Source organism: Amblyraja radiata, chromosome 21 (assembly GCF_010909765.2).
Source record: "Amblyraja radiata isolate CabotCenter1 chromosome 21, sAmbRad1.1.pri, whole genome shotgun sequence".
Lineage (NCBI taxonomy): Eukaryota > Metazoa > Chordata > Chondrichthyes > Rajiformes > Rajidae > Amblyraja > Amblyraja radiata.
In genome coordinates, this window is record NC_045976.1 from 41,947,266 (window position 1) to 41,966,751 (window position 19,486).

General features: G+C 51.5%; 1 protein-coding gene across 5 annotated transcripts in view; it reads right to left on the reverse strand.

Moving 5' to 3' along the window:
- upf2 (UPF2 regulator of nonsense mediated mRNA decay) overlaps nucleotides 1-16,683 on the reverse strand; it is an 85,191-nt gene extending 68,508 nt beyond the window's left edge. For 3 of the 5 annotated variants that reach the window (XM_033040174.1, XM_033040178.1, XM_033040179.1), the window contains exons 1-6: nucleotides 16,579-16,683; nucleotides 11,043-11,100; nucleotides 10,002-10,077; nucleotides 6,466-6,832; nucleotides 4,421-5,200; nucleotides 1,293-1,453 (exon numbers count right to left, since the gene is read on the reverse strand). In XM_033040174.1, the coding sequence (XP_032896065.1) occupies nucleotides 1,293-1,453; nucleotides 4,421-5,200; nucleotides 6,466-6,812 (1,288 nt within the window). In that variant the 5' untranslated portion in view covers nucleotides 6,813-6,832; nucleotides 10,002-10,077; nucleotides 11,043-11,100; nucleotides 16,579-16,683. Of the gene's footprint in view, nucleotides 1-1,292; nucleotides 1,454-4,420; nucleotides 5,201-6,465; nucleotides 6,833-10,001; nucleotides 10,078-11,042; nucleotides 11,101-16,400; nucleotides 16,420-16,578 lie in introns of those variants that run through there. The other 2 variants (XM_033040175.1, XM_033040176.1) reach the window with 2 other exon arrangements.
- Between the last annotated feature and the right edge of the window lie 2,803 nt (nucleotides 16,684-19,486).

A 19,486-nucleotide genomic window follows, 5' to 3' on the forward strand; every position in this document is an offset into this window, starting at 1 on the left:
CTGGAGCACCCTATACAATCACATGGACTCCACAAAGACAGCACCAGAGGTCTCTGACGCTGTGAGGCAACGGCTCTACCCGCTGCACCAGAGTGCCGCTCTAGCTAACGATCTCAAGATAGCTCACTAAATCTTTTTATATTGGAACAATAAAAAACGGAAGAATGTTTATGATGGCTCTGATTTATGGTACAAATGTCCACCAAGGTTTTGACCAACACATCATCTTTAGCATAACAGCCTGGTTTGGGAACAGCTCCATCCAAGAGTTGTGGACGCAGCCCAGACCGTCACACAAACCAACCTCCCTTCCATCGACTTGCCCTATCACTAACTAGAGAGCAGTCCTGACCTCCCATCTTCCCAAACTGAAGACCTTTGAACAATCTGTACTGGACTTTATTTTGCACTAAACGTGATACCCTCTAGACTGTATCTGTACATTGTGGGCAGCCTCATTGTAATCGCTGACTGGACAGCACGCAACAAAATGCTTTTCACTGTACCTGTCCCAATAAACTAAACTAAACCATCCAAAGCTGTGATCTCAATACGAACAAATACTAGAGATCACACATTATTCGCTACCTCAGGTGGCAGTGGGTAGAGCTGGAGACCCGGGTTCCATCCTGACTACGGGGGCTGTCTGTACGGAGTCTGTACGTTCTCCCCGTGACCTGTGTGGGTTTTGCCCCGGGTACTCCGGTTTCCTCCCACACTCCAAAGACGTGCGGGTTTCAAGGTTCAAGGTTCAAGATTCAAGAGAGTTTATTGTCGTGTGTCCCTGATAGGACAATGAAATTCTTGCTTTGCTTCAGCACAACAGAACATAGTCCGTGTCAAGGGTGAAGAAAATCATCTCTGATCCCTCCCACCCAGCTCACCACATCTTCCACCTGCTGCCATCAGGAAGGCGCTACAGCTCACTGCCCGCCAAGACATCTCGATTTAAAAACAGTTTTTACACACACGCAATCCGAATTCTGAACACACTATGATAACAGCACATATCCTCCCCATGCATGTACTGTATATTGTATGATGTTGTGTTTTATGTTATGTTTGACGGGAATCAGCCTACCTTGTAACATCCTGTACTGAACCTGAATTCCACCAGCTTGACTGTGTGGTCATTAAATAATCTAATAATAAATAGTAGGCATGACTGGTTTGCAGGTGAATTGGCTTTTGTGAATTGTAAAATTGTCCCGAGTGTGAGATGGCTGGTCGGCACGGACCCGGTGGGCCGAAGGGCCCGTTTCTGCGCTGTGTCTCTCTCCCGGGTCACTCACCTTCCTGTGCAGATTTATCCAGGGGAAGTTCAGGCATGTTCTCGTCCAGTAGATCAGCCAGACTCTGCGTGTTTGCCAGCAGCTTCTGGTACGAGGTGGCGAACTCCTCGTACTGCTTGTGCCGATCTTCGCTCAGCTCTCCTTTTGAATGCAAAATACGCCTGGGGGGAACACACAAACAGAGAGTTTGTCAAACGGCCCACCATACTGGTGAAGGTAGACAAAAGTGCTGGAGAAACTCAGCGGGTTGCAGCTGCATCTATGGAGCGAAGGAATAGGTGACGTTTCGGGTCGAGACCCTTCCGGGTCTCGACCCGAAACGTCGCCTATTCCTTCGCTCCATAGATGCTTTCCGGGTGTCGACCCGAAACGTTGCCCATTTCCTTCGCTCCATAGATGCTGCTGCACCCGCTGAGTTTCTCCAGCACTTTTGTCTCCCTTCGATTTTCCAGCATCTGCAGTTCCTTCTTAAACACCATACTGGTTGACATGTTCATGAAATACAGCAAACAATATGTTTTTTTTAAAACACAAAGTGTTAATTAGAATTTTTTTAAAGTTAATTGCAGAATCAATTTTGCGCATGGATATTTTAATGAAGCATCAATTTGTTGCGAGCAATGAATAAGGCACTTGCAAAGTGAAGCAAGAGCATTGCAAACAATTGGACAACACTGAGTTTTAACAGACGCTGCAGCTTAATTTCACTTGGCGATACTGTCCAAATATACTATAATAATAATAATAATAATGGATGGGATTTATATAGCGCCTTTCTAATACTCAAGGCGCTTTACATCGCATTATTCATTCACTCCTCAGTCACACTCGGTGGTGGTAAGCTACTTCTGTAGCCACAGCTGCCCTGGGGCAGACTGACGGAAGCGTGGCTGCCAATCTGCGCCTACGGCCCCTCCGACCACCACCAATCACTCACACACATTCACACACAGGCAAAGGTGGGTGAAGTGTCTTGCCCAAGGACACAACGACAGTATGCACTCCAAGCGGGATTCGAACCGGCTACCTTCCGGTTGCCAGCCGAACACTTAGCCCATTGTGCCATCTGTCGTCCCGCCATACTACCCCCTACCACCACCCCCCCCCCCCTCTCTAGTGGGGAGAGGGGGAGAGGTCACACTCACGGGGGGGAGACAGCTAAACACCGACCCTGCCGCCAACTAGCTCTCCCCTTCCCCCTCACTCCACTCCCCACCTCACGCTACCACTCCACACAACTTGCTTTGCAACACAGGAGCAATGGCACGGTGGCACAGTGGTAGAGTCGCTGTCTCACAGCACCAGAGACCCTGGTTCCATCCTGACTACGGGGAGTTTGCACCTGCGTGGGTTCTCTGGTTTCCTCCAACACTTCACATTTGTAGGATTATTGAATTTGTCCCGAGTGTGCGTAGGATAGTGCTAGTGCGTACGGGCATCGCTTCGATGGGCCGAAGGGCCTATATCTCCGCACTGTAACTCTAAAGCTGCGCTACCACAGAACCCGCTAAATAGCCCGCCACATGGAACATGTTTAGAGCTTGCAGCGGGCCGGATAAAATCTCATGGCGGGCCGGATGTGGCCCGCGGGCCATAGTTTGGAGACCCCTGATTTAAACATTTACTACAATGAATAGCTGGGGTAGGAGATTGCAACCTTCACATGGTCCACCCTGTTCCGACAAATTCAATCAACCCGACGTACACAAACAAGATCAAACAGAACAAGTTAACCTACAACTTTAGGCTGTACACGCCATAAGCAAGAAGATGAAGAATGAATTGCTATCACAGAATATTCAAACCCTTTTCTCAACTGGAGTACAGACAGAATGAAACAGACCGACATAAACACAATCTTTTTGAATAACAATTCGGCCGATTATCTAAAATGAATTACTTAATTATATCATGAATGCAACAATGCTATTCTCAGCGGCATATGGTGCATGCTTTGGCCACAATGTGGCGCCACTGAGCCATTTCAGATCAGCTGGGACTTCTCTGCCACAGAATGTAGTTGAGGCCAGTTCATTGGTTATATTTAAGAGGGAGTTAAGAGGGATCAGGGGGTATGGAGAGAAGGCAGGTACAGGATACTGAGTTGGATGATCAGCCATTATCATATTGAATGGCGGTGCAGGCTCGAAGGGCTGAATGGCCTACTCCTGCACCTATTTTCTATGTTTCTACGAATTAGATTTAAAAATCGCTTTCCGATTTTATGGGTTTTGGAGTCTGGGACATTCCTAGCAAGAGCAATGCATTGTTCTTTCAGAATAATACACTGTACAGTCTGAAGAAGGGTCTTCAAAATACACCCGCATTTTAGATTACCAAATGCGATGAATGGAACTGCAGATGCTGGCTTACATTGAAGGTAGACTCAAAATGCTGGAGTAACTCAGCGGGTCAGGCAGCATCTCTGGAGAGAAGGAACGGGTGACGTTTTAGTCTGAAGAAGGGTCTCGACCCGAAACGTCACCCATTCCTTCTCTCCAGAGATGCTGCCTGTCCCGCTGTGTTACTCCAGCATTTTGTGTCTGCCTTCGATTTGCTTGTCCGGTGCTCCCGTGAGTTATCCCACTTGGGATAATCCAACAACTCAGCACTTGCCTCTGCAACTGGATCCATGACTGCCCACCCCATGGATCACAATCAGTGGTAGACACAAAATGCTGGAGTAACTCAGCGGGTGAGGCAGCATCTATGGGGAGAAGGAATTGCCAATGTTTCCGGAAAAAAAATGAAAGCATGAAAGCGACAAGGGAAGAAAAAACAATAGGTGTGGTTAAAAAAACCACACAATAGGTTTTGTTTAAAAAGTCGATCTGGGAAAATCGACCTATTTCCTTAGCTCCATAGATGCTGCTGCACCCGCTGAGTTTCTCCAGCATTTTTTGTCTACCTTCGATTTTCCAGCATCTGCAGTTCCTTCTTAACCACAGTTAAGTAAGTAAATATGTTTATTGGCCAAGTATTCACATACAAGGAATTTGCCTTGGTGCTCCGCCCACAAGTAACAACATGACATACAGTGACAGTTACGAATGACATTAATAATAATAAAACATTAATGATAAAACACCACTGACTTGACGGCGAATGCGGAGGTCAATGTGGCCTACCTGTTCTGGCGCTCCAGGTTCTGCAGCTCGCGGTGGTCCTTCTTGAGGTGCTTTGTGAGCGAGGTGAAATACTCCCGCAGCAGGTTCATGAAGGGCTGCTGCTTCTCCGCGCTGATGATGTCGCTGGGCGGGAAGCTGAGGCTGTACTTGTCGGAGGCCAGCTTCATCTTGCGGGTGACCAGGCTGGCCACGTCGTCGCCGCAGTGGCGGCAGAAGCTGATGATGACGGAGACGTGCGAGTGGGTGTCGCGGTCGGCGTAGACGATGCTCTTCAGCTGCTCGTAGACCAGCGACAGCCCCTCCTTGTCGGTGAAGATGCCGCAGACGGTCAGCTCGGCGATGAAGCGCATGTCGGTGCGCAGCTTGCTGATGTTGGGCGTCCTCTCCTCCCGCCGGGCCTCGAAGTGCTTGCGCCAGCCCTGCAGCAGGAGCGGCGAGAAGTCGACGTAGCGCAGGTGGAAGAGGCAGCAGAGGTGCACGGCGCAGTTGACGTCGGACAGCTTGAGCTTGGCCTCCACCACGGAGGCCACGGCCTCGGCGATGTACTTGCTCAGGTTGAGGACGCTGAAGTCGCCCGACAGGGCGTCCCGCTGCTGCTCCGTCAAGGTGCGCAGCTTCTTCACGAAGGCCGTGTTCTTCTTCAGGCTGGAGTCCAGGCGGGTGAAGAAGCTCTCCTCCGGCCGGCTCTCCTGGTTGGTCTGGTTCCTGCTGCGCAGCTCCAGGCGGGTCTGGTGCCGCTCCCACGCCTCCTGGTGCAACTGGTACGCCTCCTCCTTCTCCCTGCAGGACAAAACACAAGGACAAGCTCACTCTCACACCCGCCACTCAACGCTGTACCACCCATGCCTTCATCCGCCAACTCTGGCATGCATACAGGGCGGCACAATAGACAATAGGTGCAGGAGTAGGCCATTCGGCCCTTCCAGCCAGCACCACCATTCAATGTGATCATGGCTGATCATCCACAATCAGTACCCCGTTCCTGCCTTCTCCCCATATACCGTGACTCCGCCATCTTTGAGCGCCCTATCTAACTCTCTCTTGAAAGTATCCAGAGAACCGGCCTCCACCGCCCTCTGAGGCAGAGAATTCCAGACTCACTACTCTGTGTGAAAAAGTGTTTCCTCGTCTCCGTTTTAAATGGCTTACCCCTTATTCTTAAACTGTGGCCCCTGGTTCTGGACTCCCCCAACATCGGGAACATGTTTCCTGCCTCCAGCGCGTACAAACCCTTAATAATCTTATATGTTGGGTTAATTAAAATTGTTGGGACGAAGACATGGACGGAAAGGTTTGAAGGGAAATTGGCCAAGTGCGGGCAGGTAGGACCAGTGTAGTTGCGGCATGCTGGCCAGCATGGGAGAGGTGGGCTGAAGGGCCTGTTTCCACGCTGTATGGCTATGACTCCATAACTACCTCCTCTGGCAGCTCGTTCCATGTACCCACCACCCTCTGTGTGAATACTCACCATGCTGGGGGTAAAGGTTCTGACTGTCTATCCTATCTATGCCCCTCGCTAGTTTTATATACTTCTATCAGGTCTTCCCCCAGCTTCCGAAACACAGGAAAGTTGGCAGAATGTTTTATTAAAAAAGCAACAGGTAAAGAGCAGAAGGATGAGGGGGTGTATAAAATCACGAGGGGAATAGATCGGGTAGACGCACAGAGTCTCTTGCCCAGAGTAGGGTAATCGAGGACCAGAGGAAGGGGGAGGGGGAATCTGAGGGGTAACTTTCTCACACAAAGGGTGGTGGGTGTATGGAACGAGCTGCCGGAAGAGGTAGTTGAGACTGTGATTATCCCAACGCTTAAGAAACAGTTAGACAGGTGCATGGATAGGACAGGTTTGGAGGTTTATGGGCAAACGCAGGCAGGTGGGACTAGTGTAAATGGGATATGTTGGCTAGTATGGGCAAGTTAGGCCGAAGGACCTATTTCCTCACTGTGTGACGCTCTGACTATAATACAGTATTTAAAAAATGATAAACTTGATCCAAAGTACAGTTTGCCACATTAGTGAACGTTAAAATCTCCAGCGATGCTACCTCTGACGTGCTGCTTCTTCCTCTCTCTGCCGCTTCTCCTCCTCCTCCTGTTTTTTCTTCTCCTCCTCCTCTAATTTCTTCTTTTCTTCCTCCTCTTTCTTTCTTTGCTCTTCCTCGGCCTTCAGCTTCTCCTCCTCCTTCTTCTTGCGCTTCTCATCTTCCTTTTTCCGCTTCTCGTCCTCCTGCCTCTTCTTCTTCTCCTCGGCCGACTTCAGGCCCTCCCTCCTGCCGCTGCCGCCGCCGCCGGCCTTCTGCTCGTCCCGCAGCTTGTCGCGGCTCGAGCCCGTCCTCCTCTCCGCCCCTTCCTTCTTCTCGCTGCTGAAGGCTGGCGCCTCCTTCTCGTCCATGCTTGGGCTCTCCTGGAGTCCTGGGGGGGGGGAAGAGAGAGAAAAAAAAATACTGAGTGGCCAGGGTCCTCACTGCACTGCCATGAGCCCAACTGTGAGGAGATATTCGCCACCACCGATCAAAACCATCTGATGGAAATGGTTCTTCATTCTTTCCTTTTTTCTCTTTTTTTTTTGATTTATGTATCAATTTATAAAATGTTAAAAATGAAGCTGTACGAAAATTATATAACTCTCATGCCGATTGCTTTATTCTTGTACAATTGCTTCTAATAAAATAATTTTTTTTTTAAAAATCTGAAGAAGGGTCTCAACCCAAAACGTCACCCATTCCTTCTCTCCAGGGATCCTGCTAGGCAGTCACTCCAGCATTTTGTGCCATTTTGTGCGAAAGAATATGGATAGACAATAGGTGCAGGAGTAGGCCATTCAGCCCTTCGAGCCAGCACCGCCATTCAATATGTTCATGGCTGATCATCCCCAATCAGTACCCCGTTCCTGCCTTCTCCCCATATCCCCTGACTCTGCTATTTTTAAAGAGTACTATCTAGCTCTCTCTTGAAAGCATCCAGAGAACCGGCCTCCACCACCCTCTGAGGCAGAGAATTCCACAGACTCACCACTCTCTGTGAGAAAAAGTGTTTCCTCGTCTCCGTTCTAAATGGCTTACCCCTTATTCTTAAACTGTGGCCCCTGGGTTCTGGACTCCCCCAACATCGGGAACATGTTTCCTGCCTCTAACGTGTCCAAGCCCTTAACAATCTTATATGTTTCCATGAGATACCCTCTCATCCTTCTAATAGGAAAGGTTTCGAAGGCATACGGACCAAATGGGACTCGCTTCGATGGTTTAATTTTTAGACTTTAGAGAATCAGCATGGAAACAGGCTTTTCGGCCCACCGAGTCCACACCACCCAGCGATCCCCGCACATTAACACTATTCTACACATGCCAGGGACTTTTACATTTACACCAAGCCAATTAACCTGCAAACCTCTACGTCTTTGGTGTGTGGGAGGAAATTGGAGATCTCGGAAAAAACCCATGTAGGTCACAGGGAGAAGGTACAAACTCTGTACACACAGCACCCGAGTTCAGGATCGAACCCGTACAGACAGCACCAGAAGTCAGAAGTCATGTGTTTCGGGCAGTAGGAATAAAGGCGTAGATTATTTTCTAAATGGGGAGAGTTTAACCCAAAGATAGACACAAAAAGCTGGAGGAACTCAGCGGGACAGGCAGCATCTCTGGAGAGAAGGAATGGGTGTTCAATATCGAGAAGGGGTCGGGGGGGGGGGGATGGTGAAGACACGACAAAGGTGGGGGTTGAGGTTCATGTTCCGTATCGGAAAGAGAAAAATGGTCTCGACCCCGAAACATCACCCATTCCTTCTGTCCAGAGATGCTGCCTGTCCCGCTGAGTTTCTCCAGCACTCTGTGTCTATCTGAGAATATTTGTGCCAGTTCTCAACTCCTTCTAGGTGGTTGGACACAGTGTTCAGTGTGTAACCATGCGAGTCAGCGGTTGCTGTGACCTGGCAGTGCTATAGTAACTGGGTTGAAGCATTAATAATTGACCAGCCTCTGGTGAAAACGAACAACAGATAATGGTGAGCTTGGCCTCGGTTGCACAATAGATGAGGGGTTGCGCTTGCACTAGTATAGTGGTTATTAATATATGAATATTATTTTAACAAATCAATAAACAATGTACTTTGTTCAATGATCATACGGACTGGCTCTGGTTGCACAGAGGTTTTTATTTTGCACAAGTATAGCGGTTATTAATATGAAATATATTTGGGGCGGCCCAGCGGTAGAGTTGCTGCCTCACAGAGCCGGAGACCCGGGTTCGATCCTGACTACGGGTGCTGTCTGTACGGAGTTTGGACGTTCTTCCCGTGACCTCCGGTTTCCTCCCACACTCCAAAGACGTGCGGGTTCGTAGGTTAATTGGCTTCTGTAAACTGTAAATTGTCGTGTGTGTAAGTGTGTGTGTGCGTGCGTGATAGTGTAAATGTGCGGGGATAGCAGGTCACCACGGACTCGGTGGGCAGAAGGGCCTGTTTCCACACGGTATCACTAAACTGAACTAAATAATCAGCAAAAACTAAATTATCTATGACAATTTGGGATTTTTTTTGTACTAGTATTGATATTAACATCCAAGTTAGTATCTAGGCTAGATACTCACTCGGATGTTAATAACAACACTAGTACCAAAAGAAATCCAAAATTGTCACAAATAATTTAGTTTTTGCTGATTATTTCGTTAAGTTTAATTTGTGGAATTCCCTGTCAGAAGCCAATGGAGGCCAATTCATTGGATGTATTCAAGGGAGAGTTAGATAGAGCTCTTAAGGCTAAGGAAATCAAGGGATATGGGGAGAAAGCAGGAACGGGATACTGATTTGGATGATCAGCCATGATCATATTGAATGGCGATGCTGGCTCGAAGGGCCGAATGGCCTACTCCTGCACCCATTTTCTATGATTCTAAGTTTATAAGCGATAGGAGCAGAATTAGGCCATTCGGCCCATCGCGTATACTCAGCCAATCAATCATTGCTGATCTATCTCTCCCTCCTAACCCCTCCATCGTTCTGCTGATGGGTCATATGACACTCTTGACTGAGTATTTAATGATGGAACATTCGACCGGCTGCTACATATGCTAGTGTAAACTAGGGGCAATTTTACAGAGAGCCGATTCATCTACAAACCGGCACATCTTCACAGGGTGAAGGTTTAGGTTTATTGTCACGTGTCCCGAGGTACAGTGAAAAGCTTTGTTTTGTTTGCACTTCAAACAGATCAGATATACCATACATAAAGGCAATCAAGCCAAACTCCAGTACAATAGGTAGAGCAAAGGGGAAGATACAGAGTGCAGAATATAGTTCTCAGCATTGTAGCGCATCAGTTCCACAGACAAAGTCCAATGTCTGCAATGAGGTCGAGGTGAATCGCATAGCTTATGGAAGGGCCGTTCAGAAGCCTAGTACCTAGTATGGAAGTACGTAAATCTCCACACAGACAGCACCTGAGGGCAGGATCGAACCCAGGTCTCTGGTGGTGTGAGGCAGCGGCTCTACCAGCTACTGAGTATGAAGTCAAATAATGCCACTGCTGTCAGCAATTTCCCCCAATCCCATTACCGCAAGGGTTGCATCCAAGCGAAAACTCACCAGAAGGCAGAGAATGTCAAAATGCTCAATGCCACATTCCAGTAAGGCTGGCTCACAACACCAGGAACACAATCACCTGCAGAAATGAAAGAGAACACAGTGAAACCAAAAACAAAACACTTGTGTAGTTGTGCATAGTGGTGAGTTTTATATTCACCCGGTGATCATTGCCATATATGGGGGTGACCAATATCAAACCCTCACACATTATGAAATCATTAACAGGCCATTCAGCACCAACTTAGACAGAAATTATTTCCAGGTACATTTGTCTTCAGAACCACATGCCTGAAATTATTAGGCTTTATTTACTCCAGATATTGGATGAAGTAGACATTTTTTTTGCACAAACCATGAGTTGATGTGTGTTTAAAAAAAATACTAATAGTTTCAGCCACAGTTTATCAACCCAGAGTGAAAAGAAATACTTGTAAATGCCGTTTCACGAGGAGCCTTAATAAGGGACAACTTGGAAAAGGGGAGATTGGAATATAGGACAAGTTTGTTTGATGAAAATAGGACAATTGTTTCATTTAGAGCCAACACAGGCCTGTTTAAGATGTTTTTGCATGGGCACATGGGAATGCAGGGAATGGAGGGATATAGTTCACGGGAAGACACAGGAGATTAGCTAATATTAACATCATGTTTGCACAGGCATTGTGAGGTGAAGGGCCTGTTTTATGCATTGTTGGACAAGTAGCCTGTTCCTGTTCTGTCATGTTCGATGTTCCATGGATGAAATGGCCTCTTACGTGGCAAGGTCACACAATTTCAAAATAAAATGTATTCCAAGTTCATGAGAGGTAGGAGCAGAATTAGGCCATTCGGCCCATCGAGTCTGCTCTGCCATTTCCCTCTCAACCCCATCTTTCCCTCTCAACCCCATTCTCCTGCCTTCTCCCCCCAAACCCGTGACACCCGTACTAATGAAGAACCCGGCAATCTCCACTTTTCTCGATCACCCAAGCGAGAGACTGCAACACCAGATTCAGCTGTGCAAGGCCTTTCTCCCCATTCAACGCAGCATCGGATTCTCACCTTAAACTCTTCAATCAGGGAGGAACGGAAGTAATCTCGGGAAAATCTCAGCCGGATTCTATAAGGGTAGAATGAAAGGAACATTGAGTATATTTAATCCGCAGAGATTCAGGCAGCAAAACACAAATGTATAAGCATTTTCTTTCATTACAAGGTTCCCCATCAGTTATAACTCTACACAGGAAATTTCATTAGCAACCCCTTATGACTTTCATTTCTTTGTCGCTTCAAGAGAGTGTCTTTAAGATTAGTTTGACATAATATCAACAGGGATATTACTCTACCACTCTGAGTCCTTTCACATTTTCCACACTGTTTTACCGTCACCCACACACTGAACCTGTCAGCGCTGTATTTTGAAACCTCTGCAATGAAATGCATCTTCCATTTGTGCTTTCATACAGCAGGGAAACCGGCCCTTCGGCCCCACTTGCCCTGCTGACCAAGGGTGTCCCATTTACGCTAGTCTCACCTGCCTGTGTTTGGTCCATATCCCTCCAAACCTTTCCTAACCATGTACCAGTCCAAATGTCTTTCAATTATTGTTATAGTTCCTCCCCTCAACTACCTCCTCTGGCAGCTCGTTCCATACACCCACCACCCTCTCTGTGAAATTGGTGCCCGCAAGGTTCCTATTAAATCTTTCCTCCCTCATCTTCCTGTCCTCTGGTTCTCGATTCCCCTACCCTGGGTTATAAGACCTGTCCATTCACCCTTTCTATTCCCCTTATGGGTTTATACACCTCCAGAAGGTCGCCCCTCAGCCTCCTGTGCTCCAGGGAATAAAATCACTCCTCCCCACCTCTTATAATCTGGTTAATAAGGGCGGTCACGGTGGTGCAGCGGTGGAGTTGGTGCCTTAAACCCCTGTCCCACGGTACGAGTTCATTCCAAGAGCTCTCCCGAGTTTGCCCTGATTCGAACTCGGAGATTTACGGTAATGGCCACTCGTCGGTACTCGGGGCTCTCGTGGACATTTTTCATCATGTTGAAAAATCTTCCCGTGCTTACCTGCCGTTAGCGAGTCTTCCAGAGTACCTGCCGTTAGCGCTAAGAGACGTCCCCGAGCTCCGACGTACCCGCTACGTTCATTCTCCGTGCTTACCACGAGTTTGATTTTTTTTTTAAACTCGGGAGAGCTCTTGGAATGAACTCGCACCGTGGGACAGGTCTATTACAGCGAATGCAGCGCCGGAGACCCAAGTTCGATCCCGACTACGGGTGCTGTCTACAGGTACGGAGTTTGTACGTTCTCCCCGTGACCAGCGTGGGTTTTCTCCGAGATCTTCGGTTTCCACCCTCACTCCAAAGACATACAGGAGTGTAGGTTAATTGGCTTGGTAAATGTAAAAGATTGTCCCTAGTGTGTGTAGGATAGTGTTAAAGTGTGGGGATCGCAGGTCGGCGTGGACCCGGTGGGCCGAAGGGCCTGTTTCCGCGCTGTTATCTCTAAACTAAACTAAATGCAATCCACTACATTGGCAGAGGGGGCTGGTATTCTGCTTGAAAACGAAAGTAAGAATAAAACAAAAAACCATGAACACATGTTTAAGAAGGAACTGCAGATGTTGGAAATATCGAAGGTAGTCAAAAATGCTGGAGAAACTCAGCGGGTGAGGCAGCATCTATGGAGCGAAGAAATAGGTGACGTTTCAGGTCGAGACCCGGAAAGCATCTATGGAGCGAAGGAATAGGTGACGTTTCGGGTCGAGACCCTTCCGGGTCTCAACCCAAAGCGTCATCTATTCCTTCGCTCCATAGATGCTGCCTCACCCGCTGAGTTTCTCCAGCATTTTTGTCTACCACGAACACAGGATTCACTTGCAGCCACACGGATTAATTGTGAAACTCAGAACTGCAAAGAAAGGGCAGAGAGAAGATAAAGGTGGCACGGTGACATCAGGGAAGGATAGATGGAAAGAGGGATAATGGCTGAGTGTGGAAGTAGCTGCAGGGGGAGAGGACTGACAAATAACGAGATTGAAACACAGACACAAGGAACAGCAGATGCTGGAATCTCGAACACAGACGGCAGAATCCTTCACAGATGGACGTCATGGCATCTGTGCCAGTCCAAAACTCCCTCTCGTGGGCCAGTCTCACCCCCACACTCCCTCTTCTCTCCTCTCCCATCGGGCAAGAGATACAGAAGTTGGAAAACACATATGACCTCTTCTCCCTTCTCCCATCAGGCAAGAGGTACAGGTTAGAAAACACATACCACCAGATTCAGGGACAGTTTCTACCCAGTTGTTATCAGGCAACTGAACCATTCTGTCAACCAGAGAGCGGTCCTGACCTCCCATCTACCCCATTGGAGACCCTCGGGCTATCATTAATCGGGCTTTACCTTGCATTAAACCCCTTCACAGTGGTTCTTAAAGCCCTGCCCCACTGTACGAGTTCATTCAAAGAGTTATCCCGAGTTCGAACTCGGAGATTTACGGTAATGGCCGCTCGTCGGTACTTGGGGCTCTCGTGGACATTTTTCAACATGTTGAAAAATCTTCACGAGTCTTCACGAGCTTACCTGCCGTTAGCGAGTCTTCCCGAGTACCTGCTGTTAGCGTTACGAGCCGCTAAAAGACGTCCCCGAGCTCCGACATACCCGCTACGTTCATTCTCCGTGCTTACCACGAGTTTGATTTTTTTTAAATTTGGGAGAGCTCTTGGAATGAACTCGTACAGTGAGGACGACAGATGGCACAATGGGCTAAGTGTTCGGCTGGCGACCGGAAGGTAGCCGGTTCGAATCCCGCTTGGAGTGCATACTGTCGTTGTGTCCTTGGGCAAGACACTTCACCAACCTTTGCCTGTGTGTGAGTGATTGGTGGTGGTCGGAGGGGCCGTAGGCGCAGATTAGCAGCCACGCTTCCGTCAGTCTGCCCCAGGGCAGCTGTGGCTACAGAAGTAGCTCACCACCACCGAGTGTGACTGAGGAGTGTATGAATAATGCGATGTAAAGCGCCTTGAGTATTCTAGAAAGGCGCTATATAAATCCCATCCATTATTATTCATTACAGTGGGACAGGGCCATTAACCTTTTTGCCACCAGTACTCACATACGCGAACAAAATACTGTATGTACCTTTGTTGTGTTCCTAAACATGGGCTCAACATATTAATATGTTATTTGTGTCCCCTTCATGACCCTCGGCAAAGCTCCAAACAACCCCCAGGTTAAGAACCGCTGCTTTATCATGAATCTGTACGCTGTGGGCGGCACAACTGTGATCATGTATAGTCTTTCTGCTGCCTGGACATCCACGCAACAAAAAACCTCGCGTGACAATAAACTACACAAGAAGCGCAACCAAACCATCCCATCTTGCCAGTGCCGGCCTCGTATATCACTGCTCAGTTATACAAGTAACAATTACAAAGATTATTATCACAGATCTAACAGATGTGTGTGGGCCTTTGGTGATTCATAGGACAAATGGGAATAGGTATCCTCCCACAACAAAACACCACTCGGTGTCCGAGTTCATCAGGTGGGACGGAGCAAGGTATGGACGGTGACAGAGGCGCAGAGAGAAGTGTTGTCGCTACCCCACCGAGACAACCTGCCTTCCCCAGCGGCCGACGGTATCACCCACCACGTCCTATTGCCCAGGCTATATTCAACCCCCCACCCCCCGAGCTTCCGCGTTATTGCTCCGGTCACTTCCTGGAGTCAGGCCTCTCCATTGACCCGTTCTCCCCCCACCCCCACCCATTCAATGACATCCTCCGCTTTCCCCATCTCTCTCCCAGTTACCCCTCTCTCCCGCAGCACCCCACCCCCCCCCCCCCCCCCCACCTCTCTCTCTCTCTCTCTCTCTCCCCTGTTGTGTACTAGGTTCACATATTTTGTTGTGCTACAGCAAGTAAGAATTTCATTATCCTATCTGGGGCACATGACAATAAAACACTCTTGACTGATACCCCACTCATTATCCCCACCCACTGTCACTGTCTCCTCCCACTCCCCCTGCCCCCAGTATCCCCCCCCCCCCATTCTCTCTCTCTCGGTAGCTCTCCCCCTCTCTCTTCTCCCAGACCCATATCTCCCCCTTCTTCTTCCACCACCCCCCTCCCCCGTTACCCCCTTCCCCCCTCTCTCATCACCCTCTCCCCCCATTACCAACACTCCCCCATTAACCTATCTCCCACATCCCCCGTTGATTGATCCCCCAGAATCTCCCTCCCCCCCCTCTCTGTTACACCCCCCCACACCGGTACCACACCACTATCCCCGGCCTCTCCCTCCCTTCTGTCCCCCCCGTACCCCATCTCTCTCTCGTTAACCCCCCCCCGTCACCCCTTGTGTCTCACCCTCTGTACCCCCCTTTCCCCTCTCTCCCCTGTACCCCCTCTGTCTCCCCTGTTACCCCCCCCTCTACCCCATTACTCCCCCCTCTCTACCCCGTTACTCTTCTCTCTGCGCTGTCTCCCCCCTGTACCTCCCTTGTGTCTCCCCCCTGTACCTCCCTTGTGTCTCCCCCCTGTACCCCCCTTGTGTCTCCCCCCTGTACCCCCCTTGTGTCTCCCCCCTGTACCCCCCTTGTGTCTCCCCCCTGTACCCCCCTTGTGTCTCCCCCCTGTACCCCCCTTGTGTCTCCCCCCTGTACCCCCCTTGTGTCTCCCCCCTGTACCCCCCTTGTGTCTCCCCCCTGTACCCCCCTTGTGTCTCCCCCCTGTACCCCCCTTGTGTCTCCCCCCTGTACCCCCCTTGTGTCTACCCCCTGTACCCCCCCTTGTGTCTCCCCCCTGTACCCCCCTTGTGTCTCCCCCCTGTACCCCCCTTGTGTCTCCCCCCTGTACCCCCCTTGTGTCTCCCCCCTGTACCCCCCTTGTGTCTCCCCCCTGTACCTCCCTTGTGTCTCCCCCCTGTACCCCCCTTGTGTCTCCCCCCTGTACCTCCCTTGTGTCTCCCCCCTGTACCCCCCTTGTGTCTCCCCCCCTGTACCCCCCTTGTGTCTCCCCCCTTTCCCCCCTTGTGTCTCCCCCCTGTACCCCCCTTGTGTCTCCCCCCTGTACCCCCCTTGTGTCTACCCCCTATACCCCCCTTGTGTCTCCCCCCTGTACCTCCCTTGTGTCTACCCCCTATACCTCCCTTGTGTCTACCCCCTATACCCCCCTTGTGTCTCCCCCCTGTACCCCCCCCTTGTGTCCAACCCCTGTACCCCTCCTTGTGTCTCCCCCCTGTACCCCCCCCTTGTGTCCAACCCCTGTACCCCTCCTTGTGTCTACCCCCTTGTGTCTACCCCCTGTACCCCCCCCCCTTCAGTCTACCCCCTTGTACTCCTTTCTCTCTACCCCGTTACCCCTCTGTCTGTCTGTCCACCCCACCCCCTCCCCCACCCACGGAGTTACCGGTCGCCGCCGTCTCCGACCGACCGACCGACCGACCGCTCCCCCGTCGCCAAGGCCGCGGCCCCGCCAACCCCCTCCTGCCGGTAGCGGGGCGCCACACTCACTGGGCGCGGGACGGGACGGGACAGGCGGGCAGACTAACGCAGCGAGGGCGGGGGCGGCGGATCCTCTCACTCACCGATGGTGCAGGCGCGGGCGGCGGACACACCCCCGACACCGAAAGCCCCCAAACCGCCAACCGCTGGGCGGGGCCCCGTGCCCGGGCCGGACGTGACGTCGCCGTTGCCGGGGGCGGGGCAACGTTGTCATGGGCGTTGTCAAGGGGCGGGATGTGAGGTGCGTCGTGGGTGGTGTGACTGACATTGTCTCCGTCCAATGGGCGATGGTGGGCGGGATCACGTGGTGGTCCGTGTACGTCATGTCGCCAGTATGTGACTGCCAGTCACCACCAGCAGGGGGCGCGACCTGGACACCCGGACACCCGGACACCCGGACACCCGGACACCCGGACACCCGGACACCCGGACACCCGGACACCCGGACACCCGGACACCCGGACACCCGGACACCCGGACACCCGGACACCCGGACACCCGGACACCCCGACACCCCGACACCCGGACACCCGGACACCCGGACACCCGGACACCCGGACACCCGGACACCCGGACACCCGGACACCCGGACACCCGGACACACGGACACCCGGACACCCGGACACCCGGACACCCGGACACACGGACACACGGACACCCGGACACACGGACACACAAATACCCGGACACACGGACACCCGGACACACGGACACACAAACACCCGGACACACGGACACACGGACACCCGGACACCGGGACACCCGGACACACGGACACCCGGACACACGGACACCCGGACACCCGGACACACAAACACCCGGACACCCGGACACACAAACACCCGGACACACGGACACCCGGACACACGGACACACGGACACCTGGACACACGGACACACGGACACACGGACACACGGACACACGGACACACGGACACACGGACACACGGACACACGGACACCCGGACACACGGACACACGGACACCCGGACACACGGACACCCGGACACACGGACACACGGACACACGGACACACGGACACACAAACACCCGGACACCCGGACACACGGACACACAAACACCCGGACACCGGGACACCCGGACACACGGACACCCGGACACACGGACACACAAACACCCGACACCCGGACACCCGGACACACAAACACCCGGACACACAAACACCCGACACACGGACACACGGACACACGGACACATGGACACACGGACACACGGACACACGGACACACGGACACACGGACACACGGACACACGGACACCCGGACACACGGACACACGGACACACGGACACACGGACACACGGACACACGGACACACGGACACACGGACACACGGACACACGGACACACGGACACACGGACACACGGGACACACGGACACACGGACACACGGGACACACGGACACCTGGACACACGGACACACGGACACACGGACACCTGGACACACGGACACACGGACACACGGACACCCGGACACACGGACACCTGGACACACGGACACACGGACACCCGGACACACGGACACCCGGACACACGGACACCCGGACACACGGACACACGGACACACGGACACCCGGACACCCGGACACACGGACACACGGACACACGGACACACGGACACCCGGACACCCGGACACCCGGACACACGGACACACGGACACCCGGACACCCGGACACACGGACACCCGGACACACGGACACACGGACACCTGGACACACGGACACCTGGACACACGGACACACGGACACACGGACACACGGACACCCGGACACACGGACACACGGACACCCGGACACACGGACACACGGACACCCGGACACACGGACACACGGACACCTGGACACACGGACACCCGGACACACGGACACACGGACACCCGGACACACGGACACCTGGACACACGGACACACGGACACCTGGACACACGGACACCTGGACACATAGACACTTGGTGTTAAACTTTCCCAACTCTAATTTAAAACAGTTCAGAACTTGCTGCGCTCCCCAACTGCCTCAGCAACGGACCGTTCAACCAATGCAGTTTTTTAATCTATGTCTTTGTTTCCTTGAGAGTTCATTATTCCCATGCTCCTCTGGGCAGGATCTCACATTCCACCTACATAAACCAGACCCTTGGTGGCACAGTGGTGCAGCGGTAGAGTTGCTGCCTCACAGCGCCAGAGACCCGGGTTCGATCCTGACTACGGGTGCTGTCTGTACGGAGTTTGCACGTTCTCCCCGTGAACGGGTGGGTTTTCTCCAGGTGCTCCGGTTTCCACCCACGCTCCAAAGACGTGCAAGTATGTCAGGGAATTTGGCTTCTGTAAATTGAAAATTGTCCCTAGTGTGTAGAATGGTGTTAGCGTGCAGGGATCGCTGGTCGGCGTGGACCCTGTGTGCTGAAGGACCTGTATCTCTCAACTAAACTAAAACCACTGAGTTACTCCAGCATTTTGTGCCTATCTTCGGTATAAACCAGCATCTGCAGTTCCTTCCTACAGCTTTTAACTGTACCTTGGTATAATGACAATAAACTAAACTAAATCACCAACTAGCTAATCCAGCATCTGCAGTTCCTTCCCACAGCTTTTCACTGTACCTAGGTACACATGACTCCAAACTAACTAACTAACTAAACCAGTGTTTAAGAAAGAACTGCTGATGCTGGAAAAAATCGAGGGTAGACAAAAATGCTAGAGAAACTCAGCGGGTGAGGCAGCATCTATGGAGCGAAGGAATAGGTGACGTTTCGGTGAATAGGTGACGTGACATCACCCTATTCGTTCTTCGAAGGGTCTCGACCCTTCGAAGATTGGCCTCATCAGCAACAACGATGAGTCGGCCTATATGGAGGCGGTCCAACTCATGGTGCGCTGACAACAACCTGGCCCTTAACTCCAAGAAGACCAAGGAGCTCATTGTAGACTTCAGGAAGTCTAGGGGCGGCACACACATCCCCATCCACATCA